Here is a 27226-nt window from a genome sequence, read left to right as displayed (position 1 = left end):
AAAATGAGAACTTTTTTTTTTTTCTGAGGCACATATTAAGTCTATCTTATGACATCTGCATTTGACAAAATTAATTCCATGCAATGTCTGGCATTTCTAGTCCACTAAATATCTAGCAGATAATATCTTTATTGAAAAGCATCACCTTACACAGATATAGAGGGTATATATATATATATATATAGACACACACACACATATACAACTGAGGACATAGGCCACTTTTTTACAGAGCATGCTTCAAAAATCATAAAACTGAATAAGTGAGTGTTAAAGCTCTAGAGGCACACACTGAGGTGCACACATGGTTTGGCAAGAATTAAAGAGTGCAGGGGATGGATGATAAAGAGCACTGAGGGCTGAAGGCCGCGGACACCCACATCCAGGAAAGCTGGAGGCACTAACATAGGAGCACAAAGTCTTATGAGGAGAGGCTGAGGGAGCTGGGGCTGTTGAGCCTGAAGAAAAGGAGGCTTAGGAGGAGTCTTACTGCTCTCTATGACTGCCTGAAAGGAGGGGGTAGCCAGGTGGGGATCAGCTTATCCTCCCAGGCAACCAGTGACAGGATAAGAGGACGCAGTCTTAAAACTGTGCCAGGGAAGGTTTAGTTCAGACATTAGGAAATATTTCTACGCAGAAACGGTGATTAGATACTGGAATGGGCTGCTCAGGGAAGTGAAGAGTCACTGTCCATAGAGGTGCACAAGACTGAACATGTCACTTGGCGGCATGGTTTAGGTTACAAGGTGGTTGGTGTTAAGGTCATAGGTTGAACTCAGTACAGATTACATCTGTATCAACGTAGTTCATTCTCTGGTTCTGTGAAACACTGCTGGGAGCTGCCCCCACGGCATATTCCACGGCGGGCATAACTGGGGCGGACGACAAGGCTTCGCAGCCGCGGCACCTCGGCCGGACGCGTTCTGCCTGCACAGAGAACCCGGCGGAGGCGCGGCCTGCAGCCGACGTAGGCCTGAGCGCGGGGAGCCGGGCAGGCGCCAGCGGAGGCTGGGAGCACCGGGACAGCCCCGCTGCGGACACCGGGACAGCCCCGCCGGGAGCACCGGGACAGCCCCGCCGCGGGCACTGGAGCCCCGCCGGGAGCACCGGGACAGCCCCGCCGCGGGCACTGGAGCCCCGCCGGGAGCACCGGGACAGCCCCGCCGCTGGCACCGGAGCCCCGCGGGCCGCGCCGGACACGGCCCCGCCCGTTCGCCGTACGGCAGTGTCGCACGGCGCCGGCTCTTGGCGGCAGCGGAACCGGCGGGCCGTAAGGCAGGTGCGCGGCGGGCGGGGGTCGGGCGGGCGCGGCGTGGGGGCCGCCGGGGGGGGTTGGGGGCAGACGGGCCGGGGGGTTCGGGGCAGCCGGGCCGCCGGCCGGTGCCACGCGTTGCCTCCGGCGGGCAGGGCAGGCAGCGTGCCCGGGGCTGGCAGCGGGGCCGCGGCTGGCGGAGCGCTCGCCGTGCTGCAGCCCCGGCGCGCAGCGCGGCGGGTGATGCAAGGCCGCTCCTGAAGGCCCGGGTGCCGTGTGCTCCCCCCTGCCTTGCGGGCTTTGCTTCTCGGAACGGCTTTGCTGACGGGAGTGGTCAAGTGGGAAACGCACCGCTGTCGAATGTACTTTCAGTACTTACCTCTGGTATTAATAAATGTAGAGAACGAGAAGTGAAGAATGAAAAAAGCATGTGGTCACGTAGAGTGTTTTTTCCTTTGGGTACTGCTTCATTTTAGTTAGTCAGTTTAGTTTAAACTGACAGCTTTGCTTATAAAACAATTGACAGTCTTGTAGCAACCTACAGCTTACACTTCATGTGCTTCAGGAGTGTGTATCATGTTGGAATTCAAATAATACCTTTGCTTAAAACCTTCTATGAGTTCTGAATGTAGGTTTTGTTGTTGTTAAAATACTAACATTGCTGTTGACCCTTTAAGTCTTATGGCTTTTTAAACAATTGACCGTAAGGTAGTTCAGTTGAAGTGAAACCAGTAAATGTAATTTCTGCAGAGAAGAAATCTAATAGTCATGCTTAGTTACTTTCCAGAAGATAGACTTCAGTCTAGCCAATGACTAGAAAAAATACTGGAAGTTTCAGAGACAGTGCAGCAATAGTTATGTATGTCCACATGGTAGGTTGCAGAGCTGAGTTTTTAGGAGGAAGAAAACCAAGCCAGCTGTCAGGTCAGATGCAAACTGTCCTTCATCTAAAGATGGCACTGATGATAACAGTGAGGTGGTTTGGCTGATTGAACACATGCTGCTTTTGAGCAGATGCTGTAGTAAAATTATTTCCTTTGGATCTGACTTGGTTCTGGCCAGGGGAAAATAAACTTGCATCATCTTGGAATTACATGTTTGGAGGAACTCTAGTCACATTTATATGGGAGTACAGACCAACTCCCAGCTAGGGCCTTTATGCATTGTATAAAGGCCTGTATATACTATTGTATATATAGTTTACATGTTAGACCTCAGTTTTCTCTAAAAGCTGTCTTGGCCTTTGGAAGAGGTTAGGTCACGACTTCCACTGAATCGGAGAGAAGGCAAGAAATTGTCGAACGACAGTGTTTTATTCTGACAGTTCTGTGTTTACAGAACTTGCTTTGAAGCTAAACCTGAAGCTCTTGGAGCAGTTCTGGTGGAAGGCTATGAAGATGATTAAAGGACTGAAACATCTCTTACAAAGAATGGCTGGGAGAGTTGGGCCTGTTCAACATCAACAAGAGACAAGTGAGAGGAGACCTCATAAATGTGTATAACTGTCTGAAGAGAGGATGTCAAGAGGATGGATCAAGGCTCTTTTTGGTGGTGCCAAGCACTAGGACAAGAGACAGTGGGGAAATGTTCATGCACAGGAAGTTCTGCTGGTACATAAGGAAGAACTTCTTCACTGTGTAGATGACTGGCCACTGGAACAAGTTGCCCTGAGAGGTTGTGGAGTTTCCTTTGCTGGAGATACTCAAGAACTGCGGTGCCTTGTGCTTTAGGATGGGCCTGCTTGAGCAGAGAGGTTGAACCAGATGATCCACTGTGGTCCCTTTCAGCCTTACCCATCCTGTGGTTATGTGATCAAGATGATTGTAATTTGGCCTCTAAAGTAGTTGCAGTCCCTTGCTTCTCAGTATAATTTTCAGTTTTTTATTGTGTAGTGTTAGTTCTGTTTTCAAGAAGAACATTTATAGTTGAAAAATATTTTTTTACAGAGTTAATAAAAAACTCATCCTGCATAAAAGGCTGATGTATATTTCTGCAGGTCCTGTTTACCTACAGTGCTTTCTCTGAAAAAGTTATCCTTTATAAATACTAAACTGAGCTCAGGCTGATCCGTGTTATTCTTGCATGTTTCATTCTTCTGTTACAGGAGCTAGTTACAAGTAGTTACAGGAGCTGCTAATGTGGTGTGGAGCTGGTTGGGGGAAGGAAAGACACATGTTGTCTTTCTCTGGTTAGTTAAAAAGTTAAGTTTGTTTGGAAGCTGTTAAAGGTGGGATTAATTCTAGGTCATATGGGTGTTTTGAGTGCTGAACAGGTTTCTTCCTCCTACAAGATTTCCCCGTAGAAAATTGAAGTCCTCATTACTCTAAACAACAGCTTACTGTTTTCCTGGTAAATTGTTTGTAGTAACAATTGTTGAAGTTGGTGTTGAGCACTTTCTAGCCTACGCATTTTCTTAAACCGAATTATGCTTTAATGTTTGAACAGAGAACTGAGACCAAAATCTACTCTCTAGTTCAGATAAATTTATCTAATCAAAAGCAATTTAGCAAATGATCTATGATGTGTAGCTGGATGTTAGAAATGTAACAGTTGATGTCTGAACTAAAAAGAGAAAGAAACAAGGGTAGGACCCAGAAACAGATTGAGAGACATTAGACTCCTAAATCCCAAATTGTAATCCTCAGAATCTCTGTTGTTGTTTCACCCTGTAGCTCTGTTTTCAAAGATGTTTGTCTAGTGTCTGTTTCCTGTATCAGCCAGTAGGAGGTGCTTAGGTGATCTACTGGAAAAAAAAGTGAAGACAAATCCAAGTATACCTTCACTTTCATATTATCTTTAGTAATCCATTATTTAAATGACTGATTATTACAGCCTTCTAAGCTGTTGAGTGTCAAGGTATTTGATATCCATTAATTCATCTAGGCATACCTGAACTTTTAGTCTTTTTGGCATCTTGTGGCAATGAATTCCCAAATTCAATTATGTTCTTTGCAGGAAAGGCATTCTACTTGGTATTATTCTCACCTTAAACCATTAAGTTTTCTCATGTACCTCCGTATTCTTACATTATGAGCAATAGTCAGTCATTGTGTATTTAGCCCCTCTTGCTTTTTAAATACCTCATCACATCACAGAAAGGAGCAATTTTGTGTTTATTGCAAGCACAGCCCATAAGAAAATGCACAGTCAGGGCATTCTTTATGCTCATCTCACTCTGAGGAATTTGATCGCCTCTGTTTGAGCAATGCCAATGTGAGCACATTCCTATACTGGGTTTAGGAGTTAACTTTCATCACAGTAGAAGTGCTTGAGATTTGTAGCTAAAACAATGTTGATAGCACAGCAATGTTTTGGCTGCTCCTGGCCTGCACATCAAAGCTTTCTTCCACCCTCCCTGCCCAGCAAGTAGGCAAGGGGGTGGGCAGGAGGCTGTGTAAGGACACAGCTTGGACAGTAGGCCCAGACTGGCCAGTGGGATGTGCTGTACTCTGTATGCTCAGAAATAAAAACAGAGGTAGAGGAAGAAGAAAGGGTGGGTTTTTTGCTTTTGGGATGTCGGGTTTTTGGAGGTTAGTAAACTGGAGCTTGTAGCATTGGTCGCCCTGTGGGATGTGGCAAGCATTTCTTTCCTTCATTTCGAGGATATTTTTCTTCATCTGTTAAACTGTATCTGAACCCTGTAAGTTTTTTTTCTTTTCTTCTTCCTGTTTTCTCCTCTGTCTCACTGTGGGGGGTGAGCAAGCAGCAGCCTGACTGCTGGCCAGGGTCAAGCCATTCCCAACACTGCACAAACACCTAAAAATGTGATTGAAGGAATCGATAGCAATAGCAGCAGCCTATGGTTCTGTGGTAATGGTGCTCACTGAATTTTACCAGTGTTGTGAAAGATCCCTATTCTGGGTATTTCTTGAGCTTATTCTAGATAAGGATATTCCTCTTGAAGTTGTACATGAGTGTGTATAGTTCAAGGAAAATCCATGAGACTGGACTGAAGCCAAGAAAGAGTTAGGCTTCAGTAGCAATCTTTGAGTATTGCAGAAAGGGCAGTTGGTTTTCTCAGTCTTCTATTCACTGCATGAACATGTGGACTAGAGTTTGGTGGCCAACCTGTTACTGAGTGCAGCTCTGAGATGCAAAATAAAACTCTTGTTCTTTTTCTGTCTTATTAACTCTAGTGGGTGCTAGAGAAAAATAACTTAAAAGGAAGGTGCCGAATGTTTTACCTAGTTGATATTTTAGGATAGAAAAGTTGCTGGCTCTCACCTTTCATTGTATGCAGGACTTATGGGTATAAATTATACACTTCCCTAGACTTTACTGTCATTTGTTCTAAAGCATGAGTTTACTCTGAGCCATCTTTTTTTGCCCAAAGGCATGTTGGATGTTTGGCCTAAAAAATAGACTGAATCTGATATTACAGACCTGAATCTTAAACATAAATAGGTCTTAAAGCAAGAATAGATGATTGTGGAATGATAGGTTGGTGATTGAAGCATTTGTCTGGTGAATTGTGGAGCAAATTTCAGTTTTTCAGTTGTAAACTGGCTTCTGAGAGTTGTTCGAATAAGTAGATGACTTTGTATAGTTGTGACTTCCTTGCCTACGTTCAAATATTCTGTAAACCATACAGCCATTTAAACACCTTTCTTTGCACCTTTCTTTGAAACTGGTGAGGATTGCTGAACTGTGTCACTTAGTGAGTTTCTATTTGGAAACTGGATTCTGATGAATTTATTCAAGAAATAGGAAGGCATTAGTCTTAGCTGCTTCTCTAGCGGGGAGCAAGTGTTCAAAAAATGAGTAGACGTGACACTTCATGATACAGTTTAGTGAGCATGGTGGTATTTGGTCAAAGGTTGGACTTGATGATCCTGGAAGTATTTCCAACCTTAATGATTCCATTATTCTAATGTGTCCTCTCCTTGAAAGATTTGGGAAGAGTAGAGAGGATCTCTGAAAGTTGTTTCTTCAATTTCTTATAAGAAATTTCTTATTTGGCTACTGGCTGGGGTGAGTTGACTCCAGCCAGTAGCCAAATGGCCCCCCTCACCTCTCACTCACTCCCGGGATGAAAATAGCAGACATTTAACAGTTGCTTGGGGAGACAAACCCCATAAGTGTGGATGTGTGTCTTTGTTCCCCACACCCCTTGCTTCTCCTTTCCCAGAGCTTTTACTGCTGAGTGTGACATCATACGTTACACATCTATGTTGCTTCCAAAACGTGAATGTAAATAAAATGCTTGGTTGTATAATTTTCATGTTAGGGTAGCATTTTTGTTTCTGGGGCATCTTTAAAAGTTGATTCTGTAAGTCTGAACAGGCAGCCTGCGTGCCATGCTAAATACTCATAACGATTGTTCAAAGGCTTTTAACTGTTCATTAGGAGATTCTTGTGTCATATGTAAGTATGTATTAGCTTACAGTACAATTATCTAAAATGTTTTAAGAAATTTTACAAACATTCTAGCAGAATATGACTGTGACTTGAGAAATGCAACCATTTAAAAAATGTACAGCTGGAAAAATCCTGTTTTAACCTCCTCAAATCACTAGAGACATAATGGGGCTATTTTCCTTTTTATTATATCTGCCAGGAATAATATGCCTCAATTAATGTTCCCCTCATTTTCTTATGTGGTAAGTTGGCACGTTTGCAAGCTCTGAAAAGACGGTTTGGGATTTCCTCTCTGTAGGAAATTGTACAGGTGTTCTTCTCAAAATATCCTCTTGCATATATATGGCCAGCATTATAGACAGCCCAGGAAGATCGGCAGCATTTCTTAGTTTTGATTCTAATTTTCACTTGTAACATTGCAGCACTGCCTTTTTTTTTAAGTTCTAATTCTAAACTGCAGTAATGATAAATTATCAATTAGAAAGCTGTTACTTGCTTGTCATCAAATAGCTGTTGTGCTGTTTGAAGTGCCTGTGTGGCATGTGAGCTCTGAAAAGAAGACAAGGGATCCTGCCTTTAATAATATTACTTTATGTGACTATGTATCTATCCAATAGTTGAGTCTTGCTTAAATGTATTTTTAATTAACTTTTTTTTGTTGTTGTTGTAGAAGAGTTTCTGCCTTGAATTTAGGCATGTTTTCAAGCTGTAGGGGTATACTTATAATGCAAATATAATTAATTGAATTAATTTTTTTGGCATAAATTTTTAGGCTGAAATTTTGACTTTTTTTCACCCCTATACCCTACCAATGTTAAGTGATATTTAAGTTAAATCAAGTGGACAGTGGTCTGGCTTGGGACAGCTTATGGTGTATCCTTTACAACCTTGGGTTTCTTTACAACTCTCTTCGAGGAGGAGGAGGTGGTGTTACCTCCAGGCAGTAGGAGGAAGTTCTGAAGGGGAAGGCATCCCCAAAAGGCTGGTGTGAATTGGACTGGAAAGCTTGTCTTGATAGGTTGACTTTTGGGACTCTCTATGCATCTTCACTACACTATTTGACCACATTAGCTCAGTGAGCTGCCTTGTAAGTGTGCCTCTGTCTGCTTTTCTGATAGGAAATACCAACTTGTAACTTTTTAACCACCGAGCTGGACTGAACCTTCAGTGTGCTACTGAAGGATCCAATAAGGATAAAAGGACTGCTAGACCATGAGGGGTTCATTTACATGGACATACCTTTGGAAAAGTTTTTGTATATGCTGACAGAGATTTTTAGGAGGAGCGTTAGAAAGACTGAGGGGTAGTGTATTCAGAATTAAAACACTTTTTAGAAGAATTATGGATAAAATACACAGCTTTCATGTTCTAGTTCCTATGTATTATTGGAAAGATACTAACTAGAGAGTTTTCTGCAAACTCTGTCATGGCTTTCTTACTCCTTCCCACCTCAAAAATTATGACAGGTATCAAACAACATACTGAATGATGGAAAAAGCATAAATGACATATTTTAGAAAATATTAAAAACATTATATAAAACTTAAATGAATGCAATACATTCAAATATTGCAAAGCATAGCAAACACTTAAAATTGCACAATACACTTGCATTATTCTAATTAAATTGATGCATTTGTATGGACAATGACACCTGTTTCTTATTTTGTGTAGTGAGTAATTTTCTACATACTTCTGTATTATTTACTGCAACCATTGGTAAAAAGTCTGACTCAAAAGCTGCTGGAAATAGGATGACTTTATTTATAGCTGATAGTATGGGAAACATTTTGTTTAGTGATAGCCAGAGTTGGCCAGAATCTGTGTTTCTTTTGAAAGCAATTTCCATGTGTTTAGTACATGACAATTAAATTAATTTTCTTGTCTATGACTAAAAGGGCTTTAGAATCTGCAGCTTCTTTCTTAACTGGTCTAAAACTCTGCATATTTCTTCTCTAAAAAATAATTCTGTAGTTTAGGTACTTGCAGCTTTTCTGTTTCAGATTGCCAGCATTACCATTATTATTACCAGTTGTATTGATAAAATTGCTTAACACAAAAAAAAAGTATTATTTTCTCTAAATGAGAAATCCTGCTTCAGTGCTTTCATAGAATAATTGTTCTGTAAGATTAAATGTGAATCTTGGCATAAGTTGCACTGTGCTTACACAGCTACTGTGCGTTGTCTGCAAGATGCAAGACTATTAGCTATAATTAATTACTAAAGAAATCCTCAAGAAGGAATCTCAATGTTTGGCAAGATGGTTCTGAAGTAAGCTGTTTTTGCAGGTAGTAGGAACATTGCTAATGACTTTGCTGTAAAGAAAGTGAATGACTTAGTGGTTTATAAGAAGTAAGACAGCAATCCTACTCGTACCACCTCTCTTTTTTTGATTTGAGTAATAATGTACAGGCAGGGTCTTAAGGATTAGTGTACCTGGCTTAGTCTTTTATTTTATTGCATTTGAGATCCTTTGTAAATGCTGAAATAGGTTATGTTTTTCTCAAAAGAAGTGTTTAGTGTTTCCTTCAGAAACATTTGGGAGAATGCTCCAGATACAAAATGATCCAATACCCACCCTGAGGCTTATTGAAACCTTATTTTGAAGGAAATCAGCATTAATTATGAAGGATAATATGGTGTTGAGTGGCTAATAAGCATCCAGTTATTTAGAACTGGGGGATAATTCAGTATTTGACGCATTTGCTTAGTTGTCTATAAATATGGTAAGTGATTTGAGTGCTTGAACACATCTTTGTGAGGCTTAAAAACCCTGTAATGGCCCCAGTTCACACTGGGGGCTTTATCCTTGTATGCACTTGCTGTTCACTACGGGAGCATGTTACAGAGACTTTTTTTTGCTACCATCTGAGCAAGTTCTCCAGTGTGCTCTCTGCCCAGCAGTTATGCAGTTGTATATTATACATGTAATGTGATAGCACTTATATTTGCTGAAGTGCCTCCCACATCCTCACAGCCATCCTCAGTGAGATGCAATGTGTGTTACTTAGCTGTTATTAACTCAAAGTTTTTTCTTTCTCTCACTTATCTATTTTTTTTCATCCTGCCTTTCCTTGCTTTGACCACCTACATCCCTATTTACTTTCCATACATCTCTTCCTTTAGTCACAAGCCTTTCTGGAACAGAATAAGATGAAACCCCTGAGGTTGTTTTGAACCTCTGTTGATGGCACAGTGTGTAACAGAGGCACACCTATTAAACTTAAAGCAAAACTAAGCAAAATGACACCTCCAACCATCCCCATCTTGTATTTGTGGCTTATGCCTAGTGTTTAAATGAACACACATGTCACAAATGTTGAAGCTAGGAATTTGCATGTAGTATGTCTCTCCATGTGTAAGGCAAGTCTTGAAGTTTCTGTTGCTTGGGATACAGTTTATCTCTCGCTGCAGGGAACTAAAAAGTTAAGGCCATGTGGTGTAGAACTACAGACATTTTTCGTTTTAACAACTGAATGACATTTTATGTTCTTGGAAAAGAAAGATGAGTTATTCTGAAGAAAGGGTTCTTTTAATTTTTTTTTTCTTTTTTAACAACAGCAATACTCAGTAACTATCTCAAAGTACATGTAAAATAAACACATTATGGAGCCAAGCCACATGTTTGGCATCATCCCAGAACAGCATCAGGCATAATCACAGGAAATGGTTCTCCAGCTGATGCAAGCAGGCACAGTGCTAGGCAGCTGGTGATCGCATGTGCATGGCTAAGATGATGTAAAAATGTGGAAAGGGTTAATACTGTATTAAATGAATGACTTGTAATTCCATTATTTGATTTTCTAGGTTTTTTTTTTTTGTTTAGTGACTTCTGTAATTAAGATGCTGAAAATGTCTTTTATGTGAACAATGGCACATAGAGGCACTGTTAAGCCTCCTTGTTATGCTGAGGCACTTGTCTTGTCTGAATTTTGGTATTCGCTGAGGTGAATGTTGTGTGTCAGGAAGCCACTGTTTCTTCCTGAGTACACATTCCTTAATCTTGCTGTCGCCCTTTTAAAGATTGACCCAGTCTTGACTGGAGATCAGTAATATTTGACCCAGACAACTTGAGAGAATTCTGGGGTGATGTCTGGGCCTTTTGTAGAAAGTGAGATGTCTGAAAGCATACAGTTGGTACTACATCGGGCAGCACTGTTTGTGACGGTGCAAAATACAAAGTCTGAAAATACTATTGTTTTAGTGTCATGCTTTCGCCTGCTATTTCTGATTTATGTCCCAGACATTATTAAACCACTGTTATCCTTGGCTAACAACTTTGATGTTAGGTGTCTATTTGTACTGTTGGCATCAAACATGCTTGGATAAGAAATTTTATTGAATCTAATGAAAATGCTCTCAGAGGTCCAAAATAGCTTTTTTATCTAATGGTTTCATTTTTTTCTTTAAAGTGTTTTCTTTGAAATATTTTTCCTTTGATGTGTATGATATGATATAGAAAGGATATATGCCAAATAGAATGTGTTGTTTGGGGTTTTTTAAATATTGAGTCTTATTTGTAAATAAAATGTTGAGTTTACCTTTGTGTTAATGAAGCTGTTGAAGTTAATTGTAGCCATTCTAAAATGGCTATTCGTATTTAAAATTAGTAAAATTTAAAAATAGTAAAATTTAATGTTTGGGGATTTATTTTTAGTCTTCTTACACAGTAGTGTAAAGTAAAATATTGTGTGTGTTGATAAATGGTCTCACTGTTTGAATTATGTATTTAAAATGTAAAAAAAGTTACTTCAGTATCCCTTTAGCTTTTGTATAGCCTTGTGGGTGGGATATCTTTTGCCCTTTCAGTTTCTTTTTCATTTGAAATGTTTCCACTTTTTCAAGTGAAAGAGAAAATGCCGTTTGAAATACTTTGTGGTCGATAGCAACCTGCTATTAACTGCCAATGTCTAAAGCCTCTTTTTCTTTATAATGTTCTTTGATTAGATTAGTTACTTGTAATAACTTCTTTATGTTTTATAAATTGCAGGTTTACATAGACAGAATGAAACATTAATAGCTGGAAGAATTATAGGTAAAATAGGCAAAATCTGGGTACATGGCTTAATATTCCTTAAATACTTTAAACAGAATCACTGCTGTGAAGTCTTAAAGGACAAATAAAAAGGAAAATATTATAGACTACAGAAGCTGGTATGTTAGGATCATGTAACTGTGGATTTTACCTGTGATTTTTAGCTGTGTTAATGCTATGTTATTCCATCCTTTGTAAGGAAGGAAAGATTACTGTTTAGCTTGAACATTGACATGCCTGATCTGAGTATTCACCTTCCCTTAGCCCTACTGGGCAGCTGGTTTGATCTGTTAGAGAGCATAGGAATTCAGTAAATTTCAAAAGGAGGTGTCTTTTAGAGTAATCTCTAATATTTCAGTGAAGAAGAGAAAGAAATGGTTCTGTTATTTGCTTGTCTTAGAAACATAGGAAGGCCAGGACTTGGGTGAAAAACCTAAGTAGCTGATGAAAATATGAAGTGGCAAACTTCTATAGTAATTTTTGTTACCTTTGTGTTATTGCTAAAATTTTTTTCCATGTTTCACTTTAATGAGTAAAAACCTGCTGAGATTATGATTCATGTTTACTTTCAAACAATAAACTTTGAATTGTTGCTTACCTGAACTCTGAGTATGATCTGTCTTTATGTTTTACTTTCTCCTATAAAAAGTTTCATTGTTAAAATCACACTTGTTTTTAAAAGAAGCAAAATAGACTTTAAAAGTTACTTTCATCTTCACAAAGCTTTAGAAGGGTGGATAATGCTCTTTCTGATTTACAAACAGGCTTGGTGGAAAGTTAAGTGTTTTTCAAAAGAGGCAGGAAATCTGAGATAGTTCTAGGAATCATTAGCAGAATGCGCCCAAAATGTCCTTACTTGATTGGAGGTGGGGGAGGAGAAGAAATCTTTTTGGCATGTAAAGTCGCACTGATACGAGGGTTAAGTTCCCATTCCGTTTGTCTTATGGAAATGATTTAAGATGGAAACTTTCTCATACTTTTCTTTAGGGGGAATGGGCATAAGGATGGCAAAAGTTCATCTTCTATATGTGGACCCTGGTAAAGAGGATTTATTTGCCTCTGCCTTTTAGGAACTTGTTCCAAAACTAGCAGATCTTAGCAGGATCATTTGGTAGTTCAGATGTTTCAGATCCACCTGTGAGCAAACAGATACATTTCTCTCAAACCAGAAGGAATTAGTTACCCTTATGATGGCTGTGGAAAGATGAGGAGTAGCTGATTCACTCTAAAGGCAGGTATCTACATAAGGAGGCTTTATGTGAAGGCAGGTAACGTATTTTTTTAAAAACACGTTACCTGTAAATTTATAGGTTTACCTATAAATTTACACTGCATCTTATTGGGCCACATGATTTTTGATTTAGTGTTCAGAGCTGGCTCTAATATGTTGCAGAATAATAGCCAAAGTTTCTAAGTTTTACCTTGTTTTTCTATGATAACAGTGGGGTAATTCATTACACCTGTCCCCTGCGTTCTGTTTACTAGCTGGTTTTGTTTTTGTTGGTGCCCTGCTGAGAGTGGGTGTCATGTACCAGAAGTGAAGGGGGTGTGTGTTATTTGAGTATAAATGGGATGCAAAAGCTTGGTGTGACTGCTCTGCCAAACTGGCTTCCTCAGACACCTGCAAGTTCTGAAAGCACATGGGCAAGTGTGTAGTAGCATTTACTAGTACAAGATTAGGGTTGCAGGGCTGGATTTGGCTCTTTGGCCATGACTGTGAACAGTGTGCCCTTTCTTGTTTTCTGGTGTTTCAGGTTTTCTATTTCAGGAGCTGCTAAAAAAGAAATTGAATAAAGGAGAAAGAAATATCCATGTAAAATTCAGTTTCCTAATAAATGAGCCTGCTGGAGATGCGTTGAAATTTATAAGTGTGTGTGAAAAGTGAACTTTTACAAGTATGTTGTTCTAACTTTCATAAATTGCTGTGCATGGTATTTCAGAAAGGACAATTAAAGTAATATTAGAGTTATGTCATTGCATTTTTTTTATAAAGCACATAATGCTACAGAAAAAGGTATTTAAACGTAGGTATGAAACAAATAGGTAAAATGGACCCAATAGCTCTAATAGCTAATGGCAGTTCTGTCATTAGAACAGTGTGAGGGTGATGTACCCTCAAAGTGTGGACACACTGCTTCCCTTCTAATAATGGTGGGTATAATGTTTACAGACTATTTTCACTAGGAGCTATGCTGGTATGGATTACATGTCATATATTCACTGAATATATCAAAAGAGCTGCAGTGGTGTTTGGCTCTGCCTGTTTCTAGGCTTGAACACATGCTCTCTTTGCCCTTCACAGTTAAAGATTTTGTATTTCCAAATTTTATAGCTTCGTTGTTATAACATTTGTCTCCAAAATATCAGCTGTTGTAAAATCATTCTCAAAAAGCATCTTAAGGCAAGGTGGGAAAACAAGCAGACCTGACAAGTCAGTGACATTTCTCTGTTCGTGACTGGAACGCTACATCTGGATTTCTTTTGCCCTCTATTGCAAAGCTGATAGCTAAAATACAAATGCAGTCATTAAATAAGGGAAAACGTTAAGGATAATTGGATGAAAGCAGAGAGTTCTGTACTGTATGACTGTGGGGAGAAGTAATTCTATTAACTCTGTTACAAGTTCTTTAAATTCTGGATGGACGTTGATCTTCAGGCATGCTAAGAATGATGCAGATCATTAGGTTTGTAATGGTATCATTAATTGTTTCAAAAATAATCTAAATCTGTATCTTATCTAATACCATCAGAAACTGTAGCTGTGTGTTAGGGTTCATTAAGTAATTCAGCCGTAGGCATCTTTTGAAATTAAATAACTTTGAGAATAATTTCAGTAAAAGGCTTGGAAGAAGTACAGTTTCAGATGGAGAACAGCTGTGTTTTGGTGCATAGATATGAGCCTGTTCCACAGAGGAAATAAAACTGCACGGAAGTAAGCTGTAGTCCTGAAGAGAGTCCTGCTCTAAGTGTGTGTGCACTCCCAGTTGTGAGATGAAAATATCCCAAGGCATAGTGTGTTCAGTTTTCTGGTAGCCTTTTTTATTCCTTTTATCTCTTATAATAGTTCAGTGCTATGCCTTTGACAATCTTTATTTCCTGTCATAATTTTCTTTCCCTGTTTTGCTGGTTAAAAATGGCTAAGCACTTGTAAAGAAAGATGCCTCTCTCTGCATCAGCGCCAGAGGCTGTTAATGACCTGAAAGCTCCCAGCATGGGCTGGCTCAGAGGAAATCTTCCTGTAGGTTGTAATCACTTACTGCTATTGGGAGCTAAAGTTCAGTTACATAGATTTCTCTATAATACTCAGTGTTAGGGGTGCTAAAGAAATAATTGCCACTCTGCCTCATTGCTGGTAACTTTTATTTAGGGAGGAGAGAAAAGAACCACCTGCTGAGTGACCTCTGCATGTTACCATTTCTTGCCTCTCTCTGTGCCTTTCACCTCCTTTTATTTAATTTTGATTATCATTATTTTAAGAGATCATTTTTTAACTGGCTTAATTGAAGTTCCAGCCAAGTGCTGCTAGCTCGAAAAGGTCTTTCAAGTTCATGATGCATGTTTGTATTTATAACATTAATAAAGCCATGTTATTTGTTTTGTTCTCATCTAGGTACTTGGACTGGGATTTGATTTCTCATCCTATGGATCACTGAATGAGTAACAGATGGCCTTGCCTCGTCTTACAGGCGCTTTACGCTCCTTTTCAAATGTCACTAAACATGAGGATTACAGTGAAGAATTAGCTGACTTAACGGTAAAGCTTTATTTCTTTTACAAAGCATAGCTATAGTAAGAATCATTTGTTTTCTTCATTTGCATTGATATTTTATAAGAGTAGGCAAGCAATAAGGGCAGAGTGTGTAAAATTTCCTGTACATTCCTTCATAGTGTCCTCACTCAAAAGTCTAATTCGCTGTAGCTTTGTGATTTATACTTAGTCCTTACAATCATATGGCAAAGCTTGCTTGGTTGTGTTAATTTGTCTTTCAAGAGGTTGGGCAAGGCTACTTTTAGCTCTGAGCTTACATAGATCTGGGAAGCCAAACATTTCCCTTCTAATATTAAGTTCACTGAATTTAGATACTTCTTTTGCTTCCTGAGAAATAATGTATTAAAGCAATAGATGCCTTGTGGGAACCTGTGAAATTACTTTGGAATCTTGAGAACTGTAAATCTCTTGAAGTTGGAAGAGTTTGGCTTTATAGAGGATTTTGCTCTGGAAAGAGTAAATTAGTGTGAGAGTGTGTGTGATTTTGTGTGTCTTTCTTTCATACACTCAGGAAAGAGTCTAAAGATCAGGTAAAAGGAAAAGTGCTTGCAGTCAGTACTATATACTGACTGAATGCAATTGGAAGGAATTGTTTTTATCTGGTGTTTAATTTTGAAGGAACACTCATGTATTAATTTGAAATAAATTTAAAAACCCAAATATTTTGCATTTTCAGACTAAAAGATCAAAACTACATGCCCAGTTGCTGAAGTCTGATCTTACTTGGAAGAAGATAATAAAGTTTGTTGATGACAATTTGGACAAAAAAGAATACCAAACTGTAAATGGTGATTTAAAAACTATCTTACAAGCTGCAAAACAAATAGGTATGTTTTCATTCTCTAGTAGTCTAATAATACATTATTTTATGTTGGGGTGGGAGCAGGTTCAAGTTGCATTCTGCTTGCATATTTTACTGGTACAGTTTTGGTTTTACCTTGATGCCAGTTTTGCCCTGTAATAACTTTGAAACTCCATTTTATCTGATACACATATGCACAATTGGGTCTTCTGTTTTATTTTAAGATTTCATTGTTATATGGATATTCTTACTTGTTTGATAGTATTGTTTTGTAGAGTGTGATATGGTTTGTGATTGACAGTTATTAAGCAAAACAAACTGTTTCTTTTGGAATAGCAGTACTTTAAGAAAAGAACAATCCTGATGTTGTCTGCTTTAATTCCACATAATTGGTATAATGAAAAATTGGACTGCTGTGCAGGCAGATAAAAATATAAGAAATGTTTTCTGCTTGAAGTGTTTGGTGTTGAGGAGAGAAATAAAAATATATTTCAGTCATCTGGAATTAAACTTCTTATACTAAAATACATTACAGCAAAGAACGTGTGAAAACTGAGTTTTAATTGGAAATTTAGTTTTTGATTGACAGACTAAACCTAATACAGCTTTTGCTTTTAGCAAAATTTAACTTCATCAGCTCATAAACTGAGCGCATGGCTCAGGCTCTTGCTGTCACATATTTAAGGATTTTTCCTTTTAGTCTCATAGGTACATCTCCTCCTTTTCTGATTGTTTTTCCAATATCTTGAATAGAAACATTAAAAAGACAGAGAGAATTAATAAAAAAATAAATATATTTGCCTGGTTTTGGTAGTACAGACCAGAGATTTTTATTACAATACAAATGTTAACCTGCCCCACTTGCATTCTATTTCTTGACCATTTATTTAGAAAAACCTAGTAAATTAGAGAAAGAAACTAATGTCTAAACAAAGGTTTTCAAAAAAGGCTAGGCAAGTTATTCATGTCCAACATGTGGTGGTAGTCAATTGTGCTGTACAGTTGCAGAAGATGCCTATTAAAGCTATTAATGGTTGTAAATAGCTATTGCTTTCTTCAGTCATCAGAAGTATGTTTTTGAGTTATTTCTCAAATCATTGACAAAAAGTTTTAAACTCTATTTAGTACTGCTGGTAGACTTTTTTTGGGCTGGAATTTAAGCATGTTGCTGCTGTCTTTCTGAGACAGGCCTCTGGGGAAGGGCCAACTCTGTGCCCTAACCCAGGTACCTCTCGTTCAGTGCACAGATTTCAGCTGGCACTTGGAACACACAAGGCTTGAGGGAAAGTCATGCAAGATGGGGACTGAATTTATACCAGCTGTCAGCTCATAGAGTTAGTAGGGGAAGGTGCAATCTGTATTGATAACAGATATTGATTGAGAAAGCTGTTTTAAGTATCCATTGTGTATAGGTTAATTACAAGTGGTACTGGACTAAAATGTTGGCTGTCAAACAAAACAAAATACCAAAAAGAATATCTTTTAGCAGTGCATCTCTTGCCATCTTGTCTGGTTTGTTTTGTTGAGATGGAAGGAGTAGTATTTTCTCAAGAGATGCTTTCACAAATAGGAGGTGTCAATAATAAAGGAGAAATACCACATAGTAAACCTAAGAGATTTTTCTCAAATCCTTCAATTTCTCTTTCAGTTTGGTAATCTTTACTTCTGTTCTGAGACAATTGACTCTAAATAATATGTATTTGTATGTTAGGAATATATGAATGAGCTTCATGCAGACAAATTACAAGTTTTTAGATGTAGGGGTTTTTTGTTTTTTGCTTCCTATGTAGCTAATGCTAAAAGGGAGGGGCTGAACCACCTTTTTCCTCTGAGACCTGTTTACATATCTATTCTATATATGTGTATCTTCATGTCGATGTATGTATGTATTAGATACCTTCCATATGTAGGTATCTAATTATCTTGTAAATGTCACCTCCAGTCCTCTTCTTGAACTCTTCAGATTTTCAAAGTGCACCACAGAAAGATTCAAGCTTAATAGTGAATTTGTAGCCCCCTCAATTTATTTATATATTACGTTTCTAGCTACTTAGCCTTGTTCCATCTGCTTATGCTAGAATTATTTTGTTCTTTCAGGTTAGATTGTGGGGAAGAAACCCCTTGCTTTTTCTGGTGCTAAACCTAATCTAAGTTGAATCAATCAAGTAAAAAAATTTTGTAAGTTGTCCTCATTTAAAATGAACAAAAGCCCCACTCTGCTGCTGGTTTTGTTTAGGTTAGGCTTGATGACTTTAAAAATTTTGTAGTAGTGACATATTGATTCATCACGTGGTGTTTTCCTTATGTTTTCCTCAACTACCTTTGTGAATATTTGTGTGAGAAATAAATTCATGTTTTTATCTAATAATATATTGGTTTTTTTGCATAACATGATATTTTGTAGATAGAAGTCCTAATTCATGCATTTATTTGCTTTAAATTTTTTGAGCAGATTTTCTAACTTAGCACATACTCAGAAGTAATTCTACTGGGAATTACTACAAGGATTCAGTAATCCCCAGCTGAGTTCTGTATATTTATTCTCTTATGAATATTCAGATTAGGCAGTGAATAAATAGTGAGACAAAGTGGAAATTTGTTAACATTAAATAGCTTATAAATATACAGTTGTGAGTTTAAGACCTCTAGCATGTTTTTTTCTCTAGCTCAGAAAGATAAGAAAGCATTGCTAATTCTTACTATAATTTTTTTGTATGTAGAAGGATAATGAAGACAGATGCTTTATTATCATATACCTTTTGTAATTCAGTACCTTGCAAAAATTCTTACTTGTTGGGGTTTTCTTTTGATATCTCTGCTGATGAGACTTGTGACAGGAATTTTAATGCAGTTATGTTATAGGTAATGAAACACTCTTAAAGTATTAAGTGTATTAAGTTACATTTGGTTTTGTTAACAGTTGGAGCTGAAAATGGACAAGAAGCAATTGAAAGTGGAGCTGTTTTTCTTTTTAAGACATTTCATGGGAAAGAATGTGTTGGCCATGATGAGACAAAAGTGATCAAGCAGATGTTTGGGCCATTTCCATCATCATCTGCTACTGCAGCTTGTAATGCCACGTCTCGGATTGCTTCTCACTTCACTGAAGACCAGCTTAGACCCCTCATACAGTTGGCTGAAGAGCAAAATGGTGATAGCAGAGTGTTGTTTGGTAAAAATATTGTGTTTTCGTTTGACATGCATGATTTGGATCACTCTGAAGAGCTCCCTGTGAATGGTGAGACTGATGCACAGAAAAATATAAGCTTAGATTATAACAAATTTTTGAATAACCAGCTGAATCACTTACAGAACTGCTGTAATGAGAAATCTAATATCAAATCTTTGGAAAAAATAGATGATTCTTTTTTATGGTGTGAAGTTGGAAAATACCTGAAGGAATCTCAAGGAGGTAACCCTGGAGGACCAACAACAGAAGACCTCTGCTGCACTTTGTATGAGATCCTTGCTTCTACCAAAAGTGCTGATGAACTTCAAAATGAGGTACACTAGCATATTAACTGTACTGCATATATTTGAATGCCACAGAAATATACAATAATTTCATTTTAGTTTATGCCAAAGTACTTTACCCAACTGTTGTCTATGCTTTTGTTTTTTTAAAATCGGTCTTGAGAAAAACCTCATGGCAGCGTCATCATTTACCAGGGAAAAGGACACAGCATCAATTTTATATGAGTAATCTCTTTCCCCCACAACAGACAGGCGATTTGTGGCCATTTGCTCTGAGTCTCCATTCTTTCTTTTTAAGCAGAACCCAGTTTAAGCTGCCTATAAAAGTGTGAGGAAATTGCAAAGACAAGCTGAACTGTCATAGACAGGTTTCATCTCCAGTTTCAGAGCATCCCTGTTGCTGGAAGGGTACCACCCTGAGCAGGTGGTGCTACTTAAAAATTTTGTCATATCACATCTGTTCCTTTTGATGAGGAAACGGGGTAGCTGCGTTTGTTATCAGAAGGGCAGAGAAAATGTGAGGGAGAGGGAACAGTTGCTGGAGTTGAAAGATAAGCATAGTAGTAGAAAGGGGAAAAAGCATGATTATAAAGCCTGGAGAAGATGTTTTCCAGGTGTGTGCACAAGAGATGATTGGATTAATCTAGGCGAGGGAGAACTGATTTTGAATGGGGTAGGGGAAGAATTCCTGCAATTTGGTATTTTTTTTTCCTCTCTGCACTTTTCTGTTATGTTTACTTTATTTTTCCTAACTTGCCTTGCTTTCCTTCCCTGAAAACATCCAGTACTTAAATTCTCAAACTGAATTTTCAGAAAGACTCTAAATTTGAAAATTTGCTACCGAAATGCAGCTGATAGTAGTAATAGACAATCCCGTGAAAGACAAAAAAGGGAAAGTTTTCAGGAAATTTGCCATTGCAGTTGCAGATTATTCTTAATCAAAACAGTAGAAGTTGGAGAAGAGAACCTGTGTGCTTCATTTTAGGTTTAGATAACTAAGTATGGACATGTAATGTGTAATGGTATAGTTGCTGAAGCCATATTATTGTTTTGTTTGGTAATCAGTGGACCACATTTTGGCTGTCCTTTGAGCTTTCTGGACGTGTATGTTTTCTTACAGATCCTAAATATAAATGGAAGTTGATCTAATTTCTTCTGCATTGAAATATGTTTGAAAAATAGTACCTTAATAGTGTCTGCAAACAGTTTCATACTTTAAATGTATACATACTTTTATTGAGCAAAGACGTGAAAATGGAAGACTGAACAGGTCTTGGATAAAAAGATTGGATAAAAACTTGCATATCAAATGAAACATGAAAAAAGTATATTTGTCAAAGTCACCTGAAGTTTATTAATTCTACAGAGATAAAGATTTCAATTTTTTTTTCCCCTAGGTCAGTGACTGAAGACATTTCCAATGTCATTATTGGGTATGCAGAAATAATTCCATACTTCTGCATAATACCTACTTAATGCCTAAGTTTCATTTGTAAAATTTTAAAGGAAAAGCTCTAAACCTTTGGCTAGAAGCAAGAAGAAATAACTTTTTTTTTGCAAATTTATGATCATAATGGATTGCTAAATCAATTGGCAGAAAGTTCAAGCTATCAGTTTTTATGTAGGTCACCAATAAAGACTTTCTTTCCATTAGTTCCTGGAACAAAGAATTCTTGGCAAAATATCTGATTTGATGGCTTTACAGAAGTTTTAATTTGATAATATGAAAAAACTGTTTGCTAGTGAACTGAAAACTAACTTAGCAAGAATAGTTTCTTCAGCTTGCATCAGTAGAGAGGAAAAGGATTTATTTTCTGAAGTGTCCGAAAACTGCATTTTATTTTGGATTTTTAAAAACTCCTAGTAGTAAAAGATCTCCACATTCTCATTATTTTGTCCCCTTTGTTGCCTTTCCTTGCAACAGTGGTATTTTATTGTGCATTGCACAATGTGGGGGTCAAGGAGGGTGTACAACAAACTTAAACCTGATCACCTTTTGTTAAAAGCTAGCTGGCATTTGAATTGTGCTCTCTGTAGGCATAGGCATGATTGAAAATGTCTTCGGGGCTTTGGATTTTTCTATCACTTAGGGGTAGTTTTCTTTCTTATTACAGTAATTTTGTTGGTGCCATCATTAAGAGCAGATGGTGCTTTTAAACCTGAAGATAACCCATTTCTAGAACGATGTCAGAGGCTTGCCATGTGAGATGGCATAACAAGTTGATTGATCATGAATTCTGAACATCTTACATTTCTTGGTGGAATGAATACAGGCTAAACTGTCTGTGAGCTACAAAATATATTTTTTCTTCATAAACAAAAAAAAACCCAAAAACAAAACCAAACCAAACAAAAAAACAAACAAACAAACAAACAAAAAAAAAAACCTCAAAAAACAAACCAAAAAACAGACCAAAAAACCCAAAACCACAAAAAAATCCTATTGATATGAAAGGATAAGTCTTCATACATAAAAACCCATATCTATAAACCATATTTTTATGTTTTAAAACAGGAAGATACCACTGTCTGTTTATTATTAATCAAGAAAATAACATTATTTTGGTGATGATATTGGCATGTGGACTTCTGTAAGACGATTTCATTTGATCCTTAAGCAAATTTTATTAAGGTGCCAGATCACATTAAGAATATGAACAGTTTAGATAATCTATGGGGTGGCATCCTGTTTTGGGGTTTTTTTTGTAGTGTATGTATAGACACACATATACACTAGTTAGGTTTTTATCTACTTAATCAGCTCTACAAGGAATTGAAATTAGTTGCTTTCTCCAGCAGTGTAGAGTTTATGTTTAAAATTATTGGTGAGGTAGAAGATATACTTTGTTTTTTGTTTCCATTGTTTGAGAACATTCAACTCTTCCTTTGGGACAGTTTGTTTATCTGGCATATCACTGGTGACTCTTAATTAGAGGAAAATTGATTCTTATGATTGGAGTGGTATGGGAGTTAGAAGTTATTTTCTAAGTGTTTTGGACATGTGCTTCTCATTGGGGACATAAAGTCTAGTCAAGCTAAATGACAGCTGCACACTTTTCACAGTGTGTCAGGTTTTGTTGATGAGCATATGTATTTTGTTGATGGTAATGATGCGGTAACAACATCATTATTAAAAATAAGAAAGAGCCAATAACCAGCTACAGCATCTGGCCAATAACTGTTGTGGGTTTTTATTTGTATATTTGATTAAAACTTAGTATTCAGTGCATTCCTGAATTTCTGAGAGCCCTCAGTTTCCAGTATATGATGAATGAAGACAGGAGCCATCTGAGAGCATTTTAGCAGCTTTACCACCTAGTGCCTCCCAGGGTAACTAGAAAAAAGTTGGAAGAGTTTAGTCCCTCTGATTAGACCATGCTATTCTTAGAGAACGTGTCTCTGTTCTGTGAACTCTTGTCAAGTTTATCTGCAAAATTTTTCTGAATTTTGTTTTGGAAATATCTGTCTCTCTTTTTACAGTAAGGCAGAGGTACATCTGCCTTGTCTGCACTGCTTATCCCTTTATCATAACAAAACAAAAGGTATTTCCTGTAAAGATAAAATAACTAGGGGGGAAAAAGGAGATGCAATCAGAATTGTGTTAAGGTCTTATTAATACAGCATCTATTATGAAAAATTGTGCATTTTATTCTTTGGACAAGGCAAGAACATTGCCCAAATAAAATTAAGAATATTAATGTCGTTTAGCAAATTAGATTAAATGGTGTTTCCTAGACAAAATCACTTTAAATGCTGTATAAATGACTAGAAGAACACTGGGCTAAGATATGAAACAGCAGAACTGTTTCAAGAAAACTACATTGTAAGCAGTAGTTTGAGTATTATGTAACAGTACTTATATTTACTTATCTCTATATATGATGCATTTAATTGCCCACTTAAAAGCCCAGGCACAAGGCTTCTTTTGTCTGCTTTATAGTTGTGGCTGTTTCCAGCTCTCTGCATTAAAAAGTTAGCATGTACACATACTATGGCATCCAGGGCTTCTATCAGTAAATATAATCCAGCTGCATTGCAATTTGTCATGGTGTGAAGCAAACACTTGTTTTTTGTTTCATTCCTAAAAGTAATTCAGTATTCATCACTCCTACCAAAAATGTGAGATAAGTTTTCTTCCTTGTTGTCATAAGCACCTGAGAATAGTCAGGTAGTAAAAACTACAATAAGAGGCCAGAAGGTAATAATGTGGAGTTTGAAGGTTCTCAATCCTTCCTTCAAGGCTGAAAAACATTAATTTCAAATCAAAATAGATGTGAAATCAGAAAAGTACGAGTAGTGTAATATAGATATTATATGATGAATAAAAAGAGGTCATGACTTAGGCAGCACATCTTCCTGTATGTGTTCCTTATTAGTTACAGCTAAAAGGTTCTTGCTTTATTACTGAAATTGAGTTGTCATATTTATTTCAGAATGGAAGTTAATAGATTATTTTTGTTGTTTCATTAAGTAGAATTTGTTTTTTCAGTGTGGTGTTTGTGTGCCTCTGAATGCTTGATGTAGCAACAGACTTTAGACAGTTTTCCCCAGTCTCTTCTAAGTGGACCCCTGTTGTCTCTCAGGCATCTGCGTGTAAGATTTTTTTATCTGCCTTTGTCACTGGTAGCAAGATAATGATTTTTTTTTTCTCCATATGAGTTCATTTACATTGCTTCTGTTGCGTCACCTTAATCCCACCACAAATGTCTGCCAATATGCTCTGTTGGTTGAACCTGTAGATGCTCATGGGATTGAGAACAAGGAGAGCTTAACTAGTTTGTCAATTCAATGAACTGGCAGGAAGCTCCTCTGTGTCTGCCACCAGCCTTTTTGCAAAAGTACAGGAGAGTAGAGGAAAGTAAAATCTGTTTAAACTTTCACAGAATCTAGCAGGCATCTTTTCTCTCACTGATACAGTATCTTAAACTGAGGAAGACTCATTATCAAAAGAATGTGGGAAAATTCATCCCAACTTCTCCCCTCAGGACTGCTCCAGTGTCTTGTTGCCTGGGTGTTTAAAAAGAAGTCTTGTTTTCTGCTTTTTGACTTTATTAAGGGCTGGTTTTATGATTACTTTTCCTGTGCTGTTATACAATTGTCCCTTTTTTTTTTTTTTATGCGTTTTAAAAATGACCACCAAAGAACTGTGCTTATAACTTCCTTTTAAATACTTCCTTTCCTTTCATTTAGCCTTCAGGCAGTTCCTTGCCAACTTTTAATTCTTCTATTAATGCTCATCTTCACAAGTTTAACAAATCCTCATGTAGAAAATTGCCATGTTTTAAATGAAGTCGAGATGGGAGACAACTGCTATTTATTAATTTTCTGTAATAAAGTGCTAGACCAAATGATGTATCATGAGTATGCCCATGCTGTGTTTATGCCATTTGCCAGTAACCTGAATGTCTTTTTGATTCTTTCTCTAATATATCCCTTTAACTTATCTCCAATCTTATTTTCTCATGCAGTGAGAGTTATTGCCCTTGTAGATGTGTAATCCCTGGCCTATAATTTCATGTCAGTTTCTGAAGATTTATGAAAGATTACATTGCACTCAAGTTGTTTTAACAGTGAACTCTGAATTTGGTTCCTAACTTCAGTGCAATCATTTTTATATCCACGCTCTTTTCTCTTTAACCATTTTATCCTTTTATCCAAAATAATATTTTAACTGTAGAAAAAGTTGAATTTTAATTTTAAAATTGAACTGAATTAAAGTATTGTTAGTAACTTTGAAGAGTCAAAATTTTCCTTTTGAAAGGGAAATTTGTATTATATTAAGGGACCTAGATTGTGAAGTCAGCTGGTCCATGGAACTCAAAATGGAAAACATGGCTGGACACCTGCAAAGGAAAATACACTAAAATTATTTCCTGACATATGGACATGAACCAATAAATAGAATCAAAGAACACTGCGTTGGAAGGGACCTCAAGGATCATGGTCCAACCATTCATGGCAAAGGCGTGGTCTAGACAACATGGCTCAGCACCCTGCCCACCTGAATCTTAAAAGTGCTCAATGCTGGGGAATCCACCACATCTCTGGAAAGAGCATTCCAATGACTGATTTTTCTCCTTTAGAGAAACTTGCCTCTTGTAAAAATCTTTCCATCATTAACTGGTACTATTGCCCTGTTCTTTCCATGGGAATCCTTCTATATAGGATTCTTGCATCTTCTGTGCAAGACACCCTTTAAGTGCTAGAACACAGTGATGAGGTCTCCCCTAAGCTTTCATTGCTCAAGGCTGTGCAAACCAGTTCTCTCAGCCTTTCCTCACGTGGCTTCCCAGTCCTTGGATCATACATGTGGCCTTACTCCTGACCCTCTCTAGCCTGCCTACATCTTTTTAATTTAGAAGGGACCAAATCTGAGCACTGTATTCTAGGTGTGACCTGGCAAGCCGCGGGTAGAGTGGGAAATTGACTTTATTTTCTGTGCTGGTAATGCCCTTGTGATGCCACCCATCATCCTGTTGGCTTCTTTGCCACAGCAGCAATGTTTACTCACTGAGCTTGTTGTTCACCAGGACTCCCAGCTCCACTTGTACAGGTCTGCTCCCCAGATGGATTGATCCCAGCCTGTGCTGCACTCCTGGACTATACTTGTCCTTGTGGAAGCTAATAAGAATTGTGGATTTCAATGTGTTTTCTTGATACTGGAAAACTAAGTTGCATTTCTTAAACTGTATATCCCTCAGCCTGCAGCAATGATATTTTGTTTTTAAAAATTCTTCCTCTTTAAACCCATTCGTAATGGACAGATTTGGCAATAGGAGTAGTGGCCTTCCACTGCGGCTTGCAAGTCATAGGGCACATCTGACACTGAAATACAGTTCAATAAGAAAGAGTGTATTTTAGAGCTTATAAGGCAAACAGCTACAAAATAATTTTGTAATTCTACAGACTGCACACACTTCAGGTAAATGAATGGAAGAGCTTACACAACATTGCACAACATCACAAGCATTTTGGTTTAGAATAAAACTTGGAAAGTGTGTGTAGATTTTGTTTCCTGCTAGTGATTTAGGGGGCTTGTCAGTAGCAAACACTGCAGACACTGTTCTCTCTTTACATCTTGCTTATTGCTTTCCAGTGTAAAGTTTGCACATAAAAACTGTGTGTTCTAACTAGTATCCAAAAATCTGATGACCTGAGAAATACTTAGCTTACATTTCTAAACCTGAATTCAGTTCAATAATTCTCAGGTCTGTATTGAGAACAATTTCCTGAGAAGTGTGAAAATGTAATTTATGTTAAGAGCTCTGAACTCTTCACAGTTCACCTTAGAGCATGGACTGTGAAAAGTACTTCAGCATTTCATTTTTTTGCAGACAAGTTTTTTCTTCAGGTGCTCGTTTTGAGATCAGTCATCTGACATGCTGTGCAGACCCAAGCAACAGTGCTTTCAAGAAACAGGTTTCACTGTCTGTGCACAATGCAATTGGCTCTGACTCAATATTTGCCTAATGCTATCGCTTGGCTCAGAGAGCAAGTGGAGCTTGTTTGCATGTTCTGTGTGGCCATTTCCCTAG

At 37.8% G+C, this 27226-nt stretch overlaps 1 protein-coding gene across 1 annotated transcript in view; it reads left to right on the top strand.

Moving 5' to 3' along the window:
• The first annotated feature begins 874 nt into the window (after positions 1-874).
• ASCC3 (activating signal cointegrator 1 complex subunit 3) overlaps positions 875-27226 on the top strand; it is a 250236-nt gene continuing 223884 nt past the window's right edge. The window contains exons 1-4 of the mRNA XM_041478050.1: positions 875-1279; positions 15257-15400; positions 16092-16242; positions 19138-19721. Coding sequence (XP_041333984.1) covers positions 15311-15400; positions 16092-16242; positions 19138-19721 — 825 coding nt within the window. The 5' untranslated portion in view covers positions 875-1279; positions 15257-15310. The remainder of the gene's footprint in view (positions 1280-15256; positions 15401-16091; positions 16243-19137; positions 19722-27226) is intronic.

Source organism: Pyrgilauda ruficollis, unplaced genomic scaffold (assembly GCF_017590135.1).
Source record: "Pyrgilauda ruficollis isolate IOZ18807 unplaced genomic scaffold, ASM1759013v1 scaffold43, whole genome shotgun sequence".
NCBI lineage: Eukaryota > Metazoa > Chordata > Aves > Passeriformes > Passeridae > Pyrgilauda > Pyrgilauda ruficollis.
Note: the sequence above shows the minus strand (reverse complement) of the source record. Positions and strands in the feature narration are given on the sequence as shown.